This window comes from Colossoma macropomum, unplaced genomic scaffold (genome assembly GCF_904425465.1).
Source record: "Colossoma macropomum unplaced genomic scaffold, Colossoma_macropomum, whole genome shotgun sequence".
Taxonomy (NCBI): domain Eukaryota; kingdom Metazoa; phylum Chordata; class Actinopteri; order Characiformes; family Serrasalmidae; genus Colossoma; species Colossoma macropomum.
This window is the reverse complement of record NW_023494784.1, coordinates 41,149,370-41,169,048: the sequence shown is the minus strand read 5'-3', so window position 1 is coordinate 41,169,048 and position 19,679 is coordinate 41,149,370. Positions and strand designations below refer to the sequence as shown.

General features: G+C 40.1%; 1 protein-coding gene across 2 annotated transcripts in view; it reads right to left on the bottom strand.

Moving 5' to 3' along the window:
* Positions 1-19,679, bottom strand: part of epb41l5 (erythrocyte membrane protein band 4.1 like 5) — an 87,025-nt gene that overhangs the window by 53,902 nt on the left and 13,444 nt on the right. For both annotated transcript variants that reach the window (XM_036571641.1, XM_036571645.1), the window contains exons 3-7: positions 12,762-12,866; positions 8,858-8,900; positions 8,401-8,479; positions 7,952-7,996; positions 4,554-4,606 (exon numbers count right to left, since the gene is read on the bottom strand). In XM_036571641.1, the coding sequence (XP_036427534.1) occupies positions 4,554-4,606; positions 7,952-7,996; positions 8,401-8,479; positions 8,858-8,900; positions 12,762-12,866 (325 nt within the window). The remainder of the gene's footprint in view (positions 1-4,553; positions 4,607-7,951; positions 7,997-8,400; positions 8,480-8,857; positions 8,901-12,761; positions 12,867-19,679) is intronic.

Here is a 19,679-nt window from a genome sequence, read left to right as displayed (position 1 = left end):
AACTAGTGCAGATATGATCATCAGTTCCTAATGACTACACTTTTTAAACTCACACAGACAGCAGTCCTTAAATATATTATTATTGTAGCATGAGGGAGGAGCTTCCCCATAACTCTTGGCAGTTTTTGTTTCTGCTTATTACTTATTAAGGCCGTTGACATGAATAATATTCTGAAGCATCTGGAAAAGCAAAAGGAGCTTCACAGCCATAGTTTCACGCCTCATTCAGGAGCTGAAACTTTAGCGTTCAGATGTCTGTAACTCAGTTTGAGCTGCTTTTGGAGATGGTAGCATTTCCCACAGCAACACAGAACACAGTCCTCTAGACACTGGGATACAGTTGACTGTTTAGCTTGGCTGTCACCGGGCCAAAGCCACAGACAACAGTGACTGACAGAGAGCTGTCGCCTCCCGAACAAAAATAGTGGTATAAATGCATAGTTTGCTATGTGGTTAGTAAGGAGCCCTGCTGGTGACATCCTGTATAAATAAAAATAATGTGTGGCCACAACTTAATAAGGTGTGGTAACAAGATCCTAATGCATGGCCACGGCTGAGTAAGGCATGATCTCGCTCCCATGCCTTAGTAAGTCGTGACCACGAAGAAATCATCACATTCCCACATCTTACTAAGTCGTGGCCACGCATTAGGATCTCGTTCCCACGCTTTAATAAAGCGTGGCCACGCATTATTTTTATTTATATGAGATGTCACTAGTGGGGCTCTGTAGGTTCGCTTTTTTTCCCCTGTCAGTTTTTCAAAGAACTCTGCAGGGATATTTTTCCACACCTCCAAAGTTCAGTTCAAAGTTAGAAATTCCAGTAATTCCAAACACATTCAGTGGTGTTGAGGTCTGGACTCTGGGGTGGTCAGTCCATTGTTCAGCCTCTTTGTTTGATGTGTCCGTCTCCTTTTCTCAGTGAGGTTCTTCTTGATCAGCTACACATCCTTTCAGACCCATAGCGCTGAGTCGTCTTCTCACAGTGGAAGGATGGACAGAAACACCTGTGGATGTTTTCAGATCTGAAGCAGCTTGATTTTCTCTTCTCTCTCAGAGATGAAAGCTTTAAGTGCTGTTTATCTGATGGTGGTAGTTTTGGTGTCTACCAAGTCTTCCAGGTGGTTGTTAGGAGCCCAATTGTCTCCGGAACTTCTAATCAGTTTTTGAGTTTTGGAAGCTCCTGTTTTCTCACTTATTTTCCTTTGACTTTCACTTTCCTTATGCGAGTGGATTATCTTATATCTAATCTTCTCAGAAGTATCGCTTGAAAAAGAAATAACTCGTATTTAATGGCTGGCTGTTGCACGGTACTCTAGATGGGACAGCAAAGCACATTTAAGCCTTTCCTGCAGTCAGATGCATTCTGTGCTTTAGTGCTACAGGTGAAGGCTGACCAGGCTGTACCTTTAACGCAGGCCTATAGGTTTCGTTCACACCTAAAGGGACACTGTACACTTTACAGTGTAGGACCGTAGGTGAACAGAGCGCAGTGCGTAAACTTGTTGGCGCCGTGGCTGCTGAATGATTTGTGTGAGAACGCAGAGGGAGGTGGGCGCTGGATTAGGGGGCCCTTCTCTAAGGCCCGGCTAATGAGCTGGCATTTACCCCACAGAAAGAGCTAGAAACTGCAGATGAAGAGGGAGGAAAGAGAAAGAAAAAGAAAAAGAGCAGAGAGTAGCAAGAGAAACAAGAGCAGAACCAGAAATGAAGATAAAGGAATAAATAGTTTTCAGCACAGAGTAAATTAATAACGAATGCTCCAAAAACAGACCACTGCACATTCTACTGCCCTTACTGCCCTTTTTCAGCAGTTAATATAGACAAGGACACATTCAGTCCACAGTTCTGGATTACTGGAATCTACAAATGAGCAATTAATATTCCTGACTTAATCACGGAATCACAAATCTTTGTGATCATTTATTGTGGTTTAATCATAAATCTCAGAAGACAGCAAAAGAAAGGTGAAACTAACCAATGAACCAATGAAACAATACACAGGAAAAAAGTTTAATATTAGTTTATAATATTCATCCAAACGTTTGGGATGTTTTTGGAAGGCACATATTGATACATAAATTCAATAAAAGGGGAAGGCCTACTAACTAATTAGGCCTGCACATTATGGGCTGGTTCCTAGACATGGATTAAGCCTAGTCTTGGACTGAACTGTGGCACCAGCAGTGAATTACCATTGAACATTTAATACCACTTTACTGGAACTCATAACATTGATATACACAATGCCATAAACGTCATGGCAGATGTCATATGTTGTCATAAACTCTGTTGAGTAATATAATAGTGTCATATTTCCATTACCATTCTTTTTCACGCTTTGTCACTACGCTACAAGCTACCTTTACATCTATCATTGATAAAATGGAGTTTTATTTGGACTCCGATTGGTGGTAGGTGGTAGAGGTTGCGCTCCTGCCTGCAACCGAAATGTTTTGTCCCGCTCCCGCATGCACTCTTCCATCAAGGCGAACTGACATCCAATATCTGACACAGTCTATTCACAAATACATTATTCTCTGCTAAAATAACACGACACTCATGATCATCAGGCTCAGTGTAAAGTAACTTCACCAAATACCACTTATTCCCACTTAAACACAAAACAGGAATTAAACCACTGAGTGGTTATTTTTGGAGTTTTGCTGGGCAGCTGTGGCTGATGGACTGAAGGCTCTGTCGTCTCTGTAAGCTACAAGAATTTGCATGCTGTTCACGTGATCAGTTGCTTTGCAACTCTTTAGAACGACTTCATTCATTTTAACTGTTCTACTGTTATAATTTGATTTAGTGATTGTTCTACTTTATTTAGGTTATTCATTCATTTGCAGGATTTTTCTTCATGCGTGCTTCGGCCCGCTCCCGCCTGCAGTGGGCTGGTTTCCCACCCGCTCTTGTCCACAACTCTGAAAATTAGTCCCGCACCACAAGATACTGTGTGCAGACCTCTAGTAGGGGGGTTTGGACAGGGTTTGATCAGCTTGGGTCAGGTTCAGATTCAAAGCTGGAAGCTGGAGACAGCTTGAGAAATTTCTGTCCATGCGTGATCCGACACAATAACAACAACAGCATCGCGTTTTGTGAATCCAACCCAATCCGGCCTGAACCGCATCATATAATGTAAACTACGACAGTGATTTGATGTGTTGACCGCTTTTTTTTTTTTTAATTTTATTTTTTTATAATTATTACTTTGTACGGAGTTTGACATTAAGAGACAAAACTGAAGCTTTGTTTAATTCTACACATCATTCTGTGTAAATGTAGACACTGCGTAAGTGCATAAGCAGGACAGGGCAAGTATATCATTTCATATGAATGGCAAAAAAGACCATTAAATCATTAATAATAAGTGGTTATTATAAACGGTTCATGCCGTTTCTTGAGCAGGTGGGAAATGAAGTAGAACTACAGCTGTGAGTTCAGCTGGTTCATGTTTGGGTCAGCTCTTGTTTTTGAATGTGCAGTGTATAAACACCCTTATAAATAAATATTCTTTATTAAACCCTGCAATAAAAAAAGTGTGGCTGGTGCAAGAGTTCATGATTATATGATATAAATTAACCAGTGGTAAGTTATTGATCTTGGAAGATCAGTTTTAAAAAAACCTTTTTTTTCCCAATATCTTGGGTAAATAAATCTCAGGATTAGTACAAATCCTGTTGTATCAGTGAAGCTCTACCTGCTTTACACCCTCCGGAATTAAGTTCTTTGCTTTTGTGATGCAATGCTCATTTGTCCAATAGCAGTCAGTAAATCACAGAGGAAAAAAAAATAATACAAAAATTTTTTTTTAAATTTTTTATAGCAAATCAGCTGATCAACATTAAGTTTAAATTCTGCTTCAGTGAATTTATTCATTAAATAATGCTTTTGAATAGCAGCTCAAGCATTTTCCAGACTGGATAAACTCTCCATGATGAGCTGCTCTCACACTGTGCAAGACCTCACCTGATTAATCCTGAAACTCCATTTCTGCACACAGAATATATGAAAATATTTTTGGCCACACAAATGAAACATCCTTTTGGCTGCACTAAACTGTCCCCTCCTGATTAAATTCCTACTTATGTCCTGTTTTCTCTTTAGCTTTACAGCTGCTCAGGAGAGAAGGGTCTGTCTGCAGACTGCAAGACAGGGACGGAACATGCAGGGTTGGAACCACTCTGCCGGTTAACCATTCAGAATAGAGTGGCCGAGCTGACCAATCACTGAGCTTATTGAAAGGTGGTGCTTACAGACACAGGAGCTCAAACAGAACGTTTCAGACAGAGTGTGAACAGAGATGTACAGTATGAGAAAAATTGTGTGTTTTTGGAACACTGAAGCATGTAAATCTGTTCAAAACTAAAATTATAAACACAGAAAATTAACATAATAGGTCTCCTTTAACCCTTAAAACCAAGCGAAACTTAATAAAAATAAAAATGAACGAAAACCATAATAAAACTATAACAACCACCTGGTCCCAACCTGTCCAAATCAATCACGGGAGCAATATTTCATGCTCTATATTACAGTGTCTTTACTCACCCTGCAGAGAGAAAGCTGCCAACTCCACCGCTACATCAAACGAGCACTCCAACCTGGAAGACAAAGGTTCATTAGCTTCAGGTTCAGCGAGATGACTTCTTAAAAAAGCACTGATAAAATGTCACACTGCATTAAGGGACTGGACAACAGTTCATTGCTATGGGCCATGCTCCAATAACCCACTGTTAGCCACTGGCTAGGCTAGTGATCTCAGTTTTCTGGGGTTTTCTAAATTTCCCCCAATGCAAAGGTTTTGGCTCCCCTGTTTTGTTGATTTATGAAAATAAAAGCACTACAGTACACACTTCTGCACATCTCAGTGCACTATTGCTGTTTATTCACTGAATGTAACAGTAAATGTGGACTGTGCAAAAGTTCTGGCATGTTTTACAATTTTTTTATTATGTAAAATTCAGCAAAGAAAGAACCTAAATTATTTTTACTGCACTAATTAAAAGAAATAGTCCAGCAAAGTTCTTAAAGGAGACTTAAAGTCATTGATATAAAACAGTTCAAGTGAAACCTTACGATTCAGAACTGTTCACAGTGGTGGTGATGGGAACCAGACGTCTGAAGAACACACTGCCTGATACCTGAGACCCTTTTTAATTCATTTTTAATATATTCATGATGAACAGACACATACAGGGCATTATCAGGCAAAACAGTCTCCAAAGTACACTTCTTTTTTTCAGTTCTACCACTATTTTACCGTCAACAACATCGCATACAAAACTCAGAAGGTACGTGTAGGTTCACTGGTGGTTTTGGATAGTAAATAAAATGGCTATATTTGTGTTGTAGACATCACAACCCCTGGTTCCCATCACCACCACTGTAAAGAAATCTGAGTCTAAGTTTCTCTACAATGAACCGTTTCACATCAAACCACTCTGAATGACTTTGTTTACACCTCAACCATTATTATGCAGACTTTTTGAAAGACTGGTGGAAAACCCCTGAGAGTAGTCTTTAATAGGCTAGCATGGTGGTTTCTGACATTGTATGGCACACTGTTATCTACACAAATGGACAAAAGTACATTCCCATAGCTACATACAGTAATAGTGATCATCTTGAAGCCTGAACACTTGCACAGGCACAGCGCTATTTCCTAAGCTTTCATTACTAGTTAGACACATCAGTTTTAGCTCCAGCGCAAAAGAAAAAGAAGCAAACTACAGACACCAAACATGTCTTGGCTCATCAACTACATCTGGGAGTAGGAGTGTTTTGCCTGACTATTCCATCTTGAGGTGAGAAAGTCCACTAATATTGGCCAAAAAGAGGTGTAACATACACGTCCCAAACAAAGCTGGGCATCAGAAGGCCGTATAGCGCGGTGTTAGGGGTTCCCAAACGCGGTTCTGAGCCTCTTTTGAGAACCAACACTCACAATCTGCTTATAATTCCATTTACAATAATTCCATTTCAAACATAATACATAATCCACACAAGCCTCTTAGCAGCCAGACTTACTGATAGCAACAAGGCATGCATGCACTCTTAAAAAAGGGTTCTTACAAGGTTCTTTAGTAAAGGCAACTGCTGTATGAAGACCATCTGAATGCTGAAATTGTTCTTTGTTGTTCATGGTATTTACATGTGCCTGCCATTCTAATTATACCACTGTTGCCACCACAAGTTTGCATATGATACACGTTATTATATTATCTATAGCACCAATGATAATAATAGTAATAATAATAATAATTATAATAATAATAATAATAATAATAATATGATGATGATGATGATGATGATTGACAACCCAAAAGTGATGTGTAATATGCGACAACTGTCGTGTTGGGAACCAGACAGAGAGCTGAAGAAGACCAGCTTGTTAAATATGTTGGGAAACTGGGGTTCATGTTCCTTTAAGAAGAGTAGGAGTGCATGCCCCAAGCAAGAGGGACAGAGAGAAGTTTAAGAAGCTGCCTGTTGGTTCTCTCTGCTATGCTCTGTAATGCTAGCCTTACCACAGGGCTCCTCCCCCAGTACATATTTTACTTCACATTACATTTATCTGAAGTACATGAAACCGAAAAGAAATGCAATGTGCTCTGGAACTTCGACTTGCTTCAGTGTGACCCGCTGCAGTAAAACAACTGAGCTAAAGCGACTGGCTATATTAACCTTGAGCAGCTGAGTGAGCTCTAGCCCTGGAACTTTTAGGAGCAGAGAAAGTTCCTCTGAATCATGGCTGGGGAACAAGATCAGAAAACGGTGCAGAAGAAGAAACTGCAGCATTTTCCGTACAGCTTAAGTGTCCTGGTGGTTTAGGTGAGTTCAGTTGTGAAAATATAATACAAATGAACTGTTTCCCAAAGGAATCTACAGCTGAATTCCAGAGTGACTCATACTTCTAATGATAGGAAACACCTTTTTACGTAAAGCACGTGGGCACTTGCAGTCTGAAGTTCATCCAGCAGGGAGCGCTATAAGCATGCAAGTCACCATGAATCTACACAAGAAGGAGCTCATGAGCACACGTTTGCATCCATTAAAAAGACAAGTAGTATTCAAAAGATGTTAGGTTGCTCAGTATTATATTATTTAAAGTAATTTTCATTAAACATGATTTAATTAAAAGCGTTAGTGTTAAAAAAGCATATAAACTAAAAAGACAATGAAACGTAGATAAAACAAATGCAGTGGTTTGCATGCATGGGGGAGGGGGTGACATCTCATTTCTTTTACTACAAAACACTGTGATCATCATTTTTAAACATCACCCAGGCCTTATAAGCAGAGAGTACAACATAGCAGGTTACACCAGTGCACTCCTTAGGGCAGACAGGGTTTGATTCCCCACCCGGGCCACCACACCATGCTACAGCAACAAGAATCCTTGGGCAAGACTACTATCACTACATTGACCACTGCTCTTCTGCCTCTGTAACATTACTATACTGTAAGTCACTTTGGAGAATATGCCAAAAGCATAAACATACATGTGAATCATTATTATTATTATTTAAAAACCCTTTTAAAATGATTCTCTTTAGCATAAATTTGGGCGTCACTGGACTGTAGCACTTAAACAGTGGAACTACACTGAAAACGATATGGGAATACTAACAAAAAGCAACCTAAAACCTAAAAAAATGCATGGAATTCAGGCTATACAGCGGAAAAATGGTATAGCGTTTAATACATTACCCTTTGGAACACAAAACTAGTGTTATCAATCTTAAAAATGCCACCATAAAGATCAAAAATGGAAAAAAAAGGATTAGTAAAGACTTAAATCAGTAATTTCTATATATGACTTGATAACTACTATACAACATATATAGTTTTGAGAGAGAGAATCTGAAGTGTGGGCACATATATTGGCTCTTAGGGCCTTTTTAGGGTTCTAAAGTTGTTTATGGGTTCTTAAGGCTTTTTCTTACTTGCCACTCAGGACGTCCTGCTTCAGCTGTAGCACAAAAAGGTATCTGTAAAAAGAGAATTAAGTCAGTTTGTAAGGTTGTAAGCATGTATTTTACTATGAAAAGGTTTGCCCCCCCCTGGTCAAATGAGGTTTTGTTGATTGTCTAAGTGAAAATAAGTTACACATCCTTTACAGAGAACATATTTCTGCACATTTTAATGCAGAATTTGCTGAATTCAACATACAGGGGGAAAAATTTAAACCTAAAATGTGACCTGTGCAAGTTTTACGGCCATTTTATATTTTATGTTTTATTTTTTATGTTAAACTCAGCAAATAAATAGAAATTGTGCACTAAAATTAGCATATTTAAATTCTCTGTGTTAACCTATTTTTACTTAGAAAATCAACTAAGCCTGTACTTTGACTGGGGGGTGTTGCACGACTGTATGTCAAGCAGAAATGGACCTGGTTAACTCCTCATGCAGGTTGTTGGGCTCTGAAGAGTAGAACTTAACACGCATGTGGAGGCAATACGGAGGTCCGACTGGTGCACAAGAAAGAGAGAATACATTGTTAGACAACAACAACAACAACAACAACAACAACAACAACATAAATGGAGCTGCATGTACAACAAAACACAGACTAAATGAGGCTGGTCAGAAATAAAGTAATAGATAATGGAGTAAGAGTCTCTTTTAAAAGGTACAGCTCATTATCACCAAAACAGCAGACAGCTGACCAGACCAGCCCACTGGCCAGCATTCATTTTAACAGCCCACTTGAAGTGTCCTCCTTCCTCTTCAGGAGAAGCTGTCAGAGTTTGAGACTTAACACAGAAAACCCTTTTCAAATGGAGCCTAAATGAACTTGATTCAAGTGTAAATGCAGAAGAGGGAAGGGATCAGAGTGGTGCACTTACTTTTCACTTGCTTTTTAATGCTTTTTGTGACGTCCAGCCAGTGCTGCAACAGAAAACATACAATTTTCACAATTTAAAATTTTTATGCATTTTAAGGATGTGTTGTTTCACAAAGGCATAGAAGAAATACTGACTTTTTAAATCGCTGTTGTCGGAAGAAAACCTTGAATCTCCAAAATAATAACTTTACAGGAGAAGGAAAAAACCTACTTTACTTTTAATGTAAGTCAATGGAACCAGACTTTTTTTCCAAGTTATTTTGGGTCATTTATTTTAGTCCATTCATCATGAAATTCACACACAAAGTAAAGGGCGACAGGCATTTTCAAATGTCAAAAACTGAAAAACGTCAAAAATGGAGATACAAGGTTTTCTTCTGAAATGTTAAAGAGCCCATGTCCTAATTTATCTTCCATTTTGAGGTCCACCTATCACATCTGCATGGTTTGATGAACCAAAAACAGTCATAATTCATTTGCACAAGACAATTTTTCAACCTCTCTTTATCCCTTAAATCAAACTGGTTGCTTTAATTAATGCACCTTTAAATCTAATGCATGTAAACAAACTCTGATTGGACCGTCTGCCTCATATCATGCACTGTGCCTTACTAAAGTAGCCGTCCAGGCTGAAACACTGTCTATTCTTGCGTTTTGCGTGACGCCACACTGTACAGTCGCAGCCATTTTGAAGGCCGGATCGGGGAGTGACTGCGCTGCACGATGCCTTAAATTTGCTGTGTTTAGTGAACGATTTACCTGCGAGACTCGACAGAAGCCGAGAGACAAGACACACCCAGACCTTTAATTCAGTGTCTTCACTCCAGGTTTGGAGCCCCTGAACTGTATAGTTTAGTGTTTCTCTCTGCTGTTCACCTCGTTCAGCTCAAGAAGGGATTAATTAGCTAATAATATCAGGTATTTTAACCAGGAAACCACAGATATGCAGTGGAGGGTTTCAGGACTGGAGCTGAACTCGGAACTAACTGCACTAGCAAACTTACAGAATCACGTCTGTCGAAACACAACGTCGTTTTCCGACCCACGACATTCAGTCTGATATTTAACGCTTATGTTTCTCCATTCAAACGTCATTTAAATCAGAAACAGAGAGTAAAGTTATACCGGCTGTCTGCAGCTCCGTTAGGGGGCGACTGTTCATCTCTCGGCTGTGAACATCAGCTACAGTTATCTAAAGGCCAGCATTGATCACATCTGTGTTAATTAGCTGATGTCGTTTCCCTCCTATGATGACAGAGTTTATTCTCCTCTTTATGCAACACCATGGGATCCTTTACCCGCCCTGACGTGAAGAGCCGGTGGGCTTCTGTGCTTTTAAATGCTCTGAGAGACTCCAGAATAGGGAGAGGGGCTGAGTATGAGATCAATATAAATGTCAGGAAAACAAATTTGGTAGGTTTTCTGCCAGTTTAAGTGAGACCAGGAGTTCAGGGGGAAACTATATAAGATCACAGACTATTTTATTGACTTTGTCGGTCACGATTTTCTCTACCAAAGTAAGGAGAGTAATTTTAGCCATGTTTCACCTCTAGTTATGTTCACGCAGAGCAGCGAAGCCAGAAATTCGGTCCCAAATATGCCAGCCACAACAGAAAAACCATGGAGGATGAATGTGAATGTTTTTTTTTTAATGACATCACAAAACCAGTGAATGTAAAAACAGGCTGTCTTTGCAGCTTAGTTTCCAAAACTGGACCGTATGGACCGGAGAGCGAACAGTATATTCTGAATAATCCACCAAACTCTTATTTTAATATGGGCCCTTTAAGACTGTTTAAAAAACTCCATAAAAGATCTTAATTTAAAACTGGTATTTAAAAAAAAACACTATTTTTTTATTAGTTTGAGGGAAAATGAAGTTCAAAAATCTGTGGCTTGTACGTTTGAAGCCCATGAGGAGTGTAGCAGTGGAGCGAGGGATGAAGGGAGGGAGGGGCACTCTCGCTGATGGAAGAATGAAAGGTCTCTCGCTCCTCTCCCCCGCATTCCTCACAACGCCCCCCCCCCACACACCCCCCTCTCTTACTGCTCCACGCAGCACTACAGCTCAGTCTACAGCTGCTGAGCTGCTTCTCCAAACCTTCATTATTCCTCATTTAACTCCCTCCTGAAGACTCTTCAAATCAAATACATCCAAATATATCCCTGTAATGCTCTTCAAAACGTGGAGATACAGATTTATGTGAGTTATGAAGAGAGGAAAAGGAATCAGTGGCTCATTTGTTGTATGAATGTGTCAGTTAAACTTGTTTCTTTTCTCCTCCGTAAGCCAGAACAATACATTCGGTATGAAAGAGACTTTATTACACATGTTATTTTCTGTTACTACACTAATTTTAACAGTGCTCTTAAATCTGTAGTAAACTTTATGTTGGCTGAAAAGTTTGTTTTCATGAAAATACATTAATATTAAAAAAAAAAAAAATTCTGCTTTAACAGAGTTATCTGTGTTTAAAAGTACAAATGTCCTGAAATGGCCCTCTTTCTTCTTCTTCTCAATAATGGTATTATTATTAGTAGTTATTATTAGTAGTAGTATTAGAGCGCCGCTGTCGGAACAAAACCTCTTAACTCCATTTTTGTTGTTTTTCAGTTTTTGACATAATTTAAAAATCTCTGCTGCCCTTTACATTGTGTGTAAATTTCAAGATGAACGGACCAGAAGAAACGACCCAAAATTACTTGGAAAAATGTCTGGTTCTATTGACCTACATTTAAGTAAGATATGTTTTCTCAATCTTCAGTAAAGTAACCATTTTGGAGCGACAAGGTTTTGTTCCTATGAAAGTGGGAACCACTGGGAAAAACTTGCGTACAAAATTGGACTGAATGAAAAACAGACCTGCTTAATACTAACAGTGTATTAAATTATATAGTGCTTTTCAGTGACTGAAGCCAGTAGACTAATATTGTGCTTATTTTTCACGTTGTACCTACCGTAAGTAGAGGTACAGGCAGCAGGTATGGAATGATTGATGTTTGTTTGCATGCCTCAGTGACGATGGACATGCAGGCTCATGTGACCGAATCATAGCAACAAAAAAACACATTGCGTCCGGCGATCTTGTTTTTCCGATGCTATTGGCGTACCTGAAACTAATCTCTTAGATATTATTCCTATAACTAGCTAGCTTAAATCACGCATGCCACGATGCACGTGAACGTACGTCCACAAAGACAGAGGCAGTTTCTGGACAGTACAGGAACATGTTTGTAATATTTTCAACATTATATATAATATAATATTTAATTTTCGTATTTACTACAGATGATTTGAATGCATCAAACTTGGGAAATTCATGAACGGTTCACAAAAAATGAGTAGTTTGTCAAGTTAGCATATTCAGTTTGGGCCTGGACACCACTAATAAATAAATAACGTGACCCTATACCTTAAAGCCAGACTCACAGTGTGCGATTTCAGAAATCTTGTTTTTAAAGTGTGTTTTTTCGTTCTCCTGTAAAGTTACCATTTTGGAGATACAAGGTTTTGTTCTGACAGCAGCGAGTAGTAATAGTAGTATTTTTTCTCTTATTTAATGTTTTTGTGCTTATTTTGCTGCTGCTTTGTTTATTTACCCACAGTGTTTCGTAACTGCACTGAATACTTACATCAAAAAATCAAAACAAAACAAAAAAACAAATAAATAAATAATTTCTGTTATTAATATTGTGTTGCCTTCCGTTTTATTTTACATCTACGAAATGAATAACTGAAACCTGATACCTGAAAGGCCTTCTACCTTACGTGCAAAGCAGATTTCGTATTATTAAAAGATAAAAAAAAATCATAAACAGTTGTCTGGAGAGATGAAAGTCACTCTGGCAGAAGACACAACCATTGGTACACAAATCTCCGAACACGTCTCAGACGCTGCTCTCACCGGCACTTGTGCAGAGTCCATGAAGCGCAGGCCGAAGTAATCCTTCTCCACGATGTCCAGGTGATACATGATCTGGTCAAACAGCTCCTCGCCTTTGGCTTTTTTCTGTTGAGAGATGAACAAGCTTCAGATCTTTACACTCAAAGACCTTTTTCATTGGATTAGCTGCAAAAGGAAAAGCTGGCCTTGGTTTGAGATCACACAGACAAACTTCACTGCACAGCAACCTTTCTTTAGCAAGACTTGATTCTGATAAGATATGAAAATATGAATATTCCAGTCTGTATTCTTGGTATAACTGAAGGGTTTTCCCCAGTAGAGATGTGGGAGAGGGAGACTACGGTGCTAACTAATGTCTCGATACGCCGCTGTACCATGACTCAGAGTCAAAAGGCTGCTTAAAGTAGAAACAAGCCATTTCTTCTTAAAGGGGATTCTCATGTGCCCCAATTGGGACTTGTGAGTTGGAAACCATTTGTGACCGAGCCTATAAGTTGAGTACAAGCATCAAAGACTGGGACTTTATGGCTAGGGCCATTTCTATATGAAAATATAGGAGATATGACACTGATATTAAAGGGGAATTCCAACTGTTTTTCAACATTTCTGCAAAATTACATTAAGTTGTAAACAAAGTCATTCAGAGAGCCCCGCTGGTGACATCCTGTATAAATAAAAAAATAATGTGTGGCCACAACTTAGTAAGTCGTGGGAACCAGGAACCCTCACAGAGCAGGTACTATTTGGGTGGTGGATCATTCTCAGCACTGCAGTAACACTGACGTGGTGGTGGTGTGTTAGTGTGTGTTGTGCTGGTCTGAGTGGATCAGACACAGCAGTGCTGCTGGAGTTTTTAAACACCTCAGTGTCACTGCTGGACTGAGAATAGTCCACCAACCAAAAATATCCAGCCAACAGCGTCCTGTGGGCAGCGTCCTGTGACCACTGATGAAGGACTATAGGATGACCAACACAAACTGTGCAGCAGCAGATGAGCTATCGTCTCTGACTTTATATCTACAAGGTGGACTGACAAGGTAGGAGTGTCTAATAGAGTGGACAGTGAGTGGACAAAGTGTTTAAAAACTCCAGCAGCACTGCTGTGTCTGATCCACTCAGACCAGCGCAACACACACTAACACACCACCACCACATCAGTGTCACTGCAGTGCTGAGCATGATCCACCTCCCAAATAGTACCTGCTCTGTGAGGGTCCATGGGGGTCCTGACCACTGAAGAACAGGGTAAAAGGGGGCTAACAAAGTATGCAGAGAAACAGATGGACTACAGTCTGTAACTGTAGAACTACAAAGTGCACCTATATAGTAAGTGGAGCTGATAAAATGGAGTATATAATTTATGCACTAATTGGCTGGAACATGCAGCCACTGTAGCTCTCACTGGACGTGGCTGACGAAAATTAAAAACTGCATTCACTCTGTTAAATCACACGATCTTCAGATTCAAAAAGTGTTAAAACAAAACTATGTTTAGCTTAATGTTTCTCAAAACAGCCTCCGTTCTTGGTGCAACTTTGCTGTTAGGAAGCACTGAAAAACCTCAGGACCTTGATTTTCAAACACTGTTAGATGTTCCTTCTGAGAAACTGCAGCACATCAGGAGGTCTTTATAAACAAAAACCACTTAACAGAACCAAACTCTCACCACAGCACCTACAACTAGGGGAAAAAAAAAACTGCTCTTCTCAGAATTCATCCTGGAACAGGTCAGGCTTGGACAAGAGCCGTACCAGCCACTCCTTTGCTCCTGCACCGCACAGTAACTCCAGAAGAGCAAGAAGGACAACCAAGCAATCAACGCAGCAACACTGAGGAGGACTTAAAAACTCACACACACACACAATCCAAGCTCTGACCTCAGCCTTTACCACCTCTACAGACCAGTGAGTCACAGCCTGGTCAGCAGACACAAAAGAAGGTCCTGACCTGCGACCGTGGGCGGAAACAAAAGAAGGGAGTCACCACACATTTAAGAGGGGTTGTGCGAGGAAGAACCAGAGATGGAGAACCAGTGCGGCAGGGCAATCTATGAGGGGAAACATAATGTCGTCTTCTAGATCTCAGAAATTACAGTCCTGAAGGAAAAGACATGTTCCAAATTGGCACACCTCTGATAAACATGCTAAAGCTAGGGCTAAACCTACAAAGGATACAAAAAAAAAGTGATTTTCAATTCTGAGATCAATATTTAATCCAATTTCCAATGTTGTGTGTGTTAAAATGTATACAGCCCTAATTCTATACTACTCAGATCTACAGATCTGTCTACATAATAAGCCCCGCCCACTTTACTCTTCCATGCTGCCTGATTCCGATCACTGATGTTGGTTTCCATGAGACAGTAAACGAGAGAAGAGAGCAAAGGGAGTATTCAATATACTGTATACTGCATATTTAATTCAACATACTGTTTCAAATTCGATTTTTCCTATCATTACATCCTTACCAGGTGTTCAGATAAGGCGCGTGTTTCAGCTGTGAAAATCTAGGTTTATATAGAAATATGAAATATAGTTCGAATAGAAGATATTACAGCAAAGCTTAACAAGGCAAAAGTCAACAACAAGAAACTGGGAGAATTTAAATGACTCAAGAATTTTAGTTTCCAATTAAATTATGTAATGTTGTTCAGTTTTGTAGTTGTTTGTGTATCGTCTGTTTTCTTTTTGATTTGTGTGTATTCCTAAAAATATGTCACCATCCTGCCTTCCCATCCCTCTTACTTTCTCCCCACCTTTGCTGTAAAATGTAATATTAAATGCAATAAAAAGCTGTTCACAAAAAAATAAGGCATGCGTGATTTCATTTAAAATTCAAATAAGTCGCATTCTCTCATCTTATAGTTTCAATTGTGAGCGTATGATGCAAATCCAAAGACAACGTCGCCTGCAAGCAGCTGGTATTATGCCACAGTAAGCAAAGTGGCATAGCCACGTATGAAAAAGATGACGAGTGTGTATGTCAATTTAAAACTATATGTCAACTTGTATCCTGTGAAATCATATATTAACTCACGAATACCGCCGTCGTGATACACTTTGTTATTGTGATAAACAATATGCTTTTCTGGATATCATCAGTACTTGAAATAATAAAAATGAAGGATTGCATGTTTCATTATAATTAGAATATAATTAGTCCTGTTTAACTTGATTTGATGCAGTGCAGAATGAGAAACAATTAAAAAAAATAAATAACCGTGTTCATAATTTGTAAAGGAGGCCGTACAATGTGTGTGTGTGTGTGTCAAAATGTTGATACTTACTGTGAAAATCTAAGTATGAATGTGAAATGTGAAAGTCTAAGAATTGAGACATGATATTTTTGCAATATCACTCACTGCTAGTTAGGATATGCGTGTATAATTCATTTAAAAAACTGAATACTGGACTAGCAAAAATGGTTCAATCGAACCACGGTTCAATCTGGACCAGCAAAAATGGTTCAATCAAACCATGTTTCAATCTGGACCAGCAAAAATGGTTTACCTAATCATTCATCATCTGAATGATCAGGTAAAGATGACCTCTTATTCTAGCTAGTTAGCTGCACTCAACAAACGGATGCTAACCCTTTGGTGCTTTGGTTCCATTATTCATAACAATGGCAAATATTTACGGTACAGTATAAACAGTATTACCAAGTTTAGATGATAAAATCTGAGGGAGTGAACTCAAGGCAAATTAAATCTGTCCCTTGCCGTCTGTATCTCTAGCCTGATTGGCTAACTTAACGTTAGCTAAGCAAACAGGCTACAAAGTTAAACGGTGCCCCAGGTTCAGGTTCAATTCTGATTAAACTGGTGACCACAGTCGAGTAACAAAAAGCCAAAACCCAACCTGTGCTGTGCTTTGGAATTTTGGCTAAGCTAATGATAGCTAAGTTAGCATCTCAAATGCACCACACACCACAGCACAGGCTTGGTTCCAGCTTAACGGTGCTAACACGACACCCGTTTAGAGGATGTCTGAGAGCACAAAGTCAAGGTTTTTTTCTGGCTCTGATTTTCCACTTTTCTATCAGCGCCACCTAGTGATGTTTACTTGGCCATTCAGACATGGAACTGAAATTTGACACGTTATAATTTTTAAATACCACCCAATATTTTTGACTACCATGGTAAACCCTATGCCGCCAACCCTAAACTGCACATTCTTGAGAGGTTTAGGGTCGTAAGCTTCCTGTTCTTGCCTTGTACCTTCATGTCCACTCAGTTGTAACAGCCACAAAGTGCATACTGTCCCAGAATGTCTCAGAGCCATTTAATGGGACATAAACCAACAGCTTAAAAAGTAAGCACTCTCTCTTTAACTCCACTAAAACAGTAATGAACAACACTTTCTGTTTCCCAACTGGATATTTCGGCCAAAATCTCAAAATACAGTGGTCACATGAAAAATAAGGTGGAGTGTAAATGGTCAAAATGGCGCACTAGCCCATCCCCAGCCTGAAGACCCACAACCTGCAGCCTCCGTCTCTGGCTGAGCTCAGTCTGGGCGCTGCGCTGGACGCTCAGTCCGGCCCCAGTGAGTTGGCATAGCGCACAAAGCATCTCAGTGGGTTCGCGGGAATCACACAAAGGGCCCATTGTGCGCTCCAGTGAGCGCCGGGCTTCCCAGCTCGCATTGTTCTGCTGAGGTTTTTTCCAGCACTGCCGGAGCAGCTATCGGCTTTTGAAGGCACAGCTACATTCCTCAGCCTGCTTCCTGCGCACAAGTCATCGTGAGGGAGGGCCGCGAGGGCAGGGGCTCGAGAAATCTCTCGGCACCATGTCCCATGAATGCTGGGGCCTCTGCTGTCCGGATCCTTCTGGAGAAGGACGGGACATCAAGCCGGTAAATCACAGACGGGCTGTGAAACCCAGCACCTACTGAGCTAGTGATTGATGCAATTCAAGGGTATCTTAGGGGTAACCCATGGAAACCCTTTGAGAGCTACGATCCTTGAGATACAGTGGGAAGACTCTAAATATTTGTGCAGCTTGAGATCTTCCATGGCTTCCTTTATCTCCTTGCTGTACATCTCTGGGCTGAAGATGGATTCTCTTTCAGTAAATGGCCCAGTTATGTGATTTATTAGGCTGTACTGGCAAACACAACTTACACCCTTCAAGAATATAAATCGCTGGCTTAATGGCTTCGATTCTAGTTTCAATTTAACTGCTGGTCATCTGATTCAAGAACAGTCGTTTATAGGAAAACAGCTCTCCAACTGGAATTGGCACAAAATGAACGCAGCCTTCAAATTCAGCACTTACAGATTACAAACAGTGGAGGGGCGTCTGCAAGGGGGTCAGAAAAAAGTTGCAAGGACGCTGTGCCTGTTACGGCAGACTCGCAAGCCTGGCTTCTGTCTATGGGCAGAGAGTCTGGTGCATTTTATATCGGGGCTAAGAACCTCCTACTTTGACAGGAACGGGCCGTTTGACTGACAAGCGAAAGCCAACCCCACACTGTTTTTTCTGTGGCATGTAGGCGCAGGAGATTCTGAAAACAGAATTACAAAAAAAGCACACAATAGACATCAGACAGTCCATAACTACGTGGGTGGAGCATCTCAGGCTGCTACTACTTGCAAATAGGGATAAAAAATTAACTGCTTTTATATTGAAACCATAATTTGAAGAAATGCAGTTTTCAGATTGAAAGAGCTGCAATTTTTGGTATCAACAAATGTTGCATGAACAACTTTTAAGCTTGAGAATTTAACCTAATCACATGGTGTCTGTGAGCTGCCTGTAGATGAGTTAGAAGCAATGAATCATCTACGTGCTATTATGTGCAAACACAACCACAACTAGCGTCAAGCATCAAGAAAGAAAAACTAAATGTGACTGAAATTTAACTTACATAAAATAACCGCAATTTAATTCGCAGTCAGAATATTGGTCAGAAAAAAAATTGCAATTAGATATTTCCCCCAAATTGTCCAGCCGTACTGGCAGGCTACTGAAACCAATCTAGACAATAGAAAAAAAAAAAAAGACAGTAATACTTAGCAACGTTCTTACTAGACACAGTAAATATAGCAGATACCACCCTTTTCCAGAGGTTAACACAGTTCCCTGGGGTCTTAATGAAATGTCTGTGACATGCTTTGGTCAAAATACCACAAGGATGAAGCACCAGCATCCTTTTCACCCCGTCTAAACAGCCCTGTTCAGAATGGCCGGTGTGAATGTCAGTTTCTTTAAATGATAAATGAGCCAATGTTCACACCACCCCCATTCCGTGGGGTGTGCCGACGCGAGTACAGCTTCGCCCTTCCATAGCAAGAAACACTCGAGATACTCATTATCTCACTTTACTCTCACATTATTTACGCACTGATAAGATAAAGTTCATCTTACAGATATTCAACGACCAAACCAACAGTGTTAATGTTATTGTGGATCCTGCAGCAAGTAACGCTAATAACTCTTACATTTCCCTCGTCTGCAGGTGGTACTGATCCCTCTTTTAGGCTACATTCGCACGACAGGTAAAAGTGGCGCAAACCTGGTTTTCTCACCAAATCTGATTTTTTTTCTTTGGCTGTTCACAACATCTTTTAAACGTGACCCGTATGCCACATCAGTCTGAACAGATCAGCTCCTAAACAGACCCACATGCGCAAAAGAACAACGCGTCATGCTGCTTCACGGCTCATCCAGAGGTAAACAATCACATTTAAGGTGGAACGGGGAAAATTCGATCAAGAAGCTGGCGAATAAGAAGACTTCAGCCTCGTGTCAGATACAAAGTGGTCGGCACACACATACAGGTTTTTGGAAAATGCGTTAAAAAATGTGTAGTTTATCATATTAGCATATTAACTTTGGCTCTGGACACCACTAACAGCACACCTTCGCAAAGGTAATTCTCAAGCCGCAAGTGGAGATTTTAATGAACCTTGACG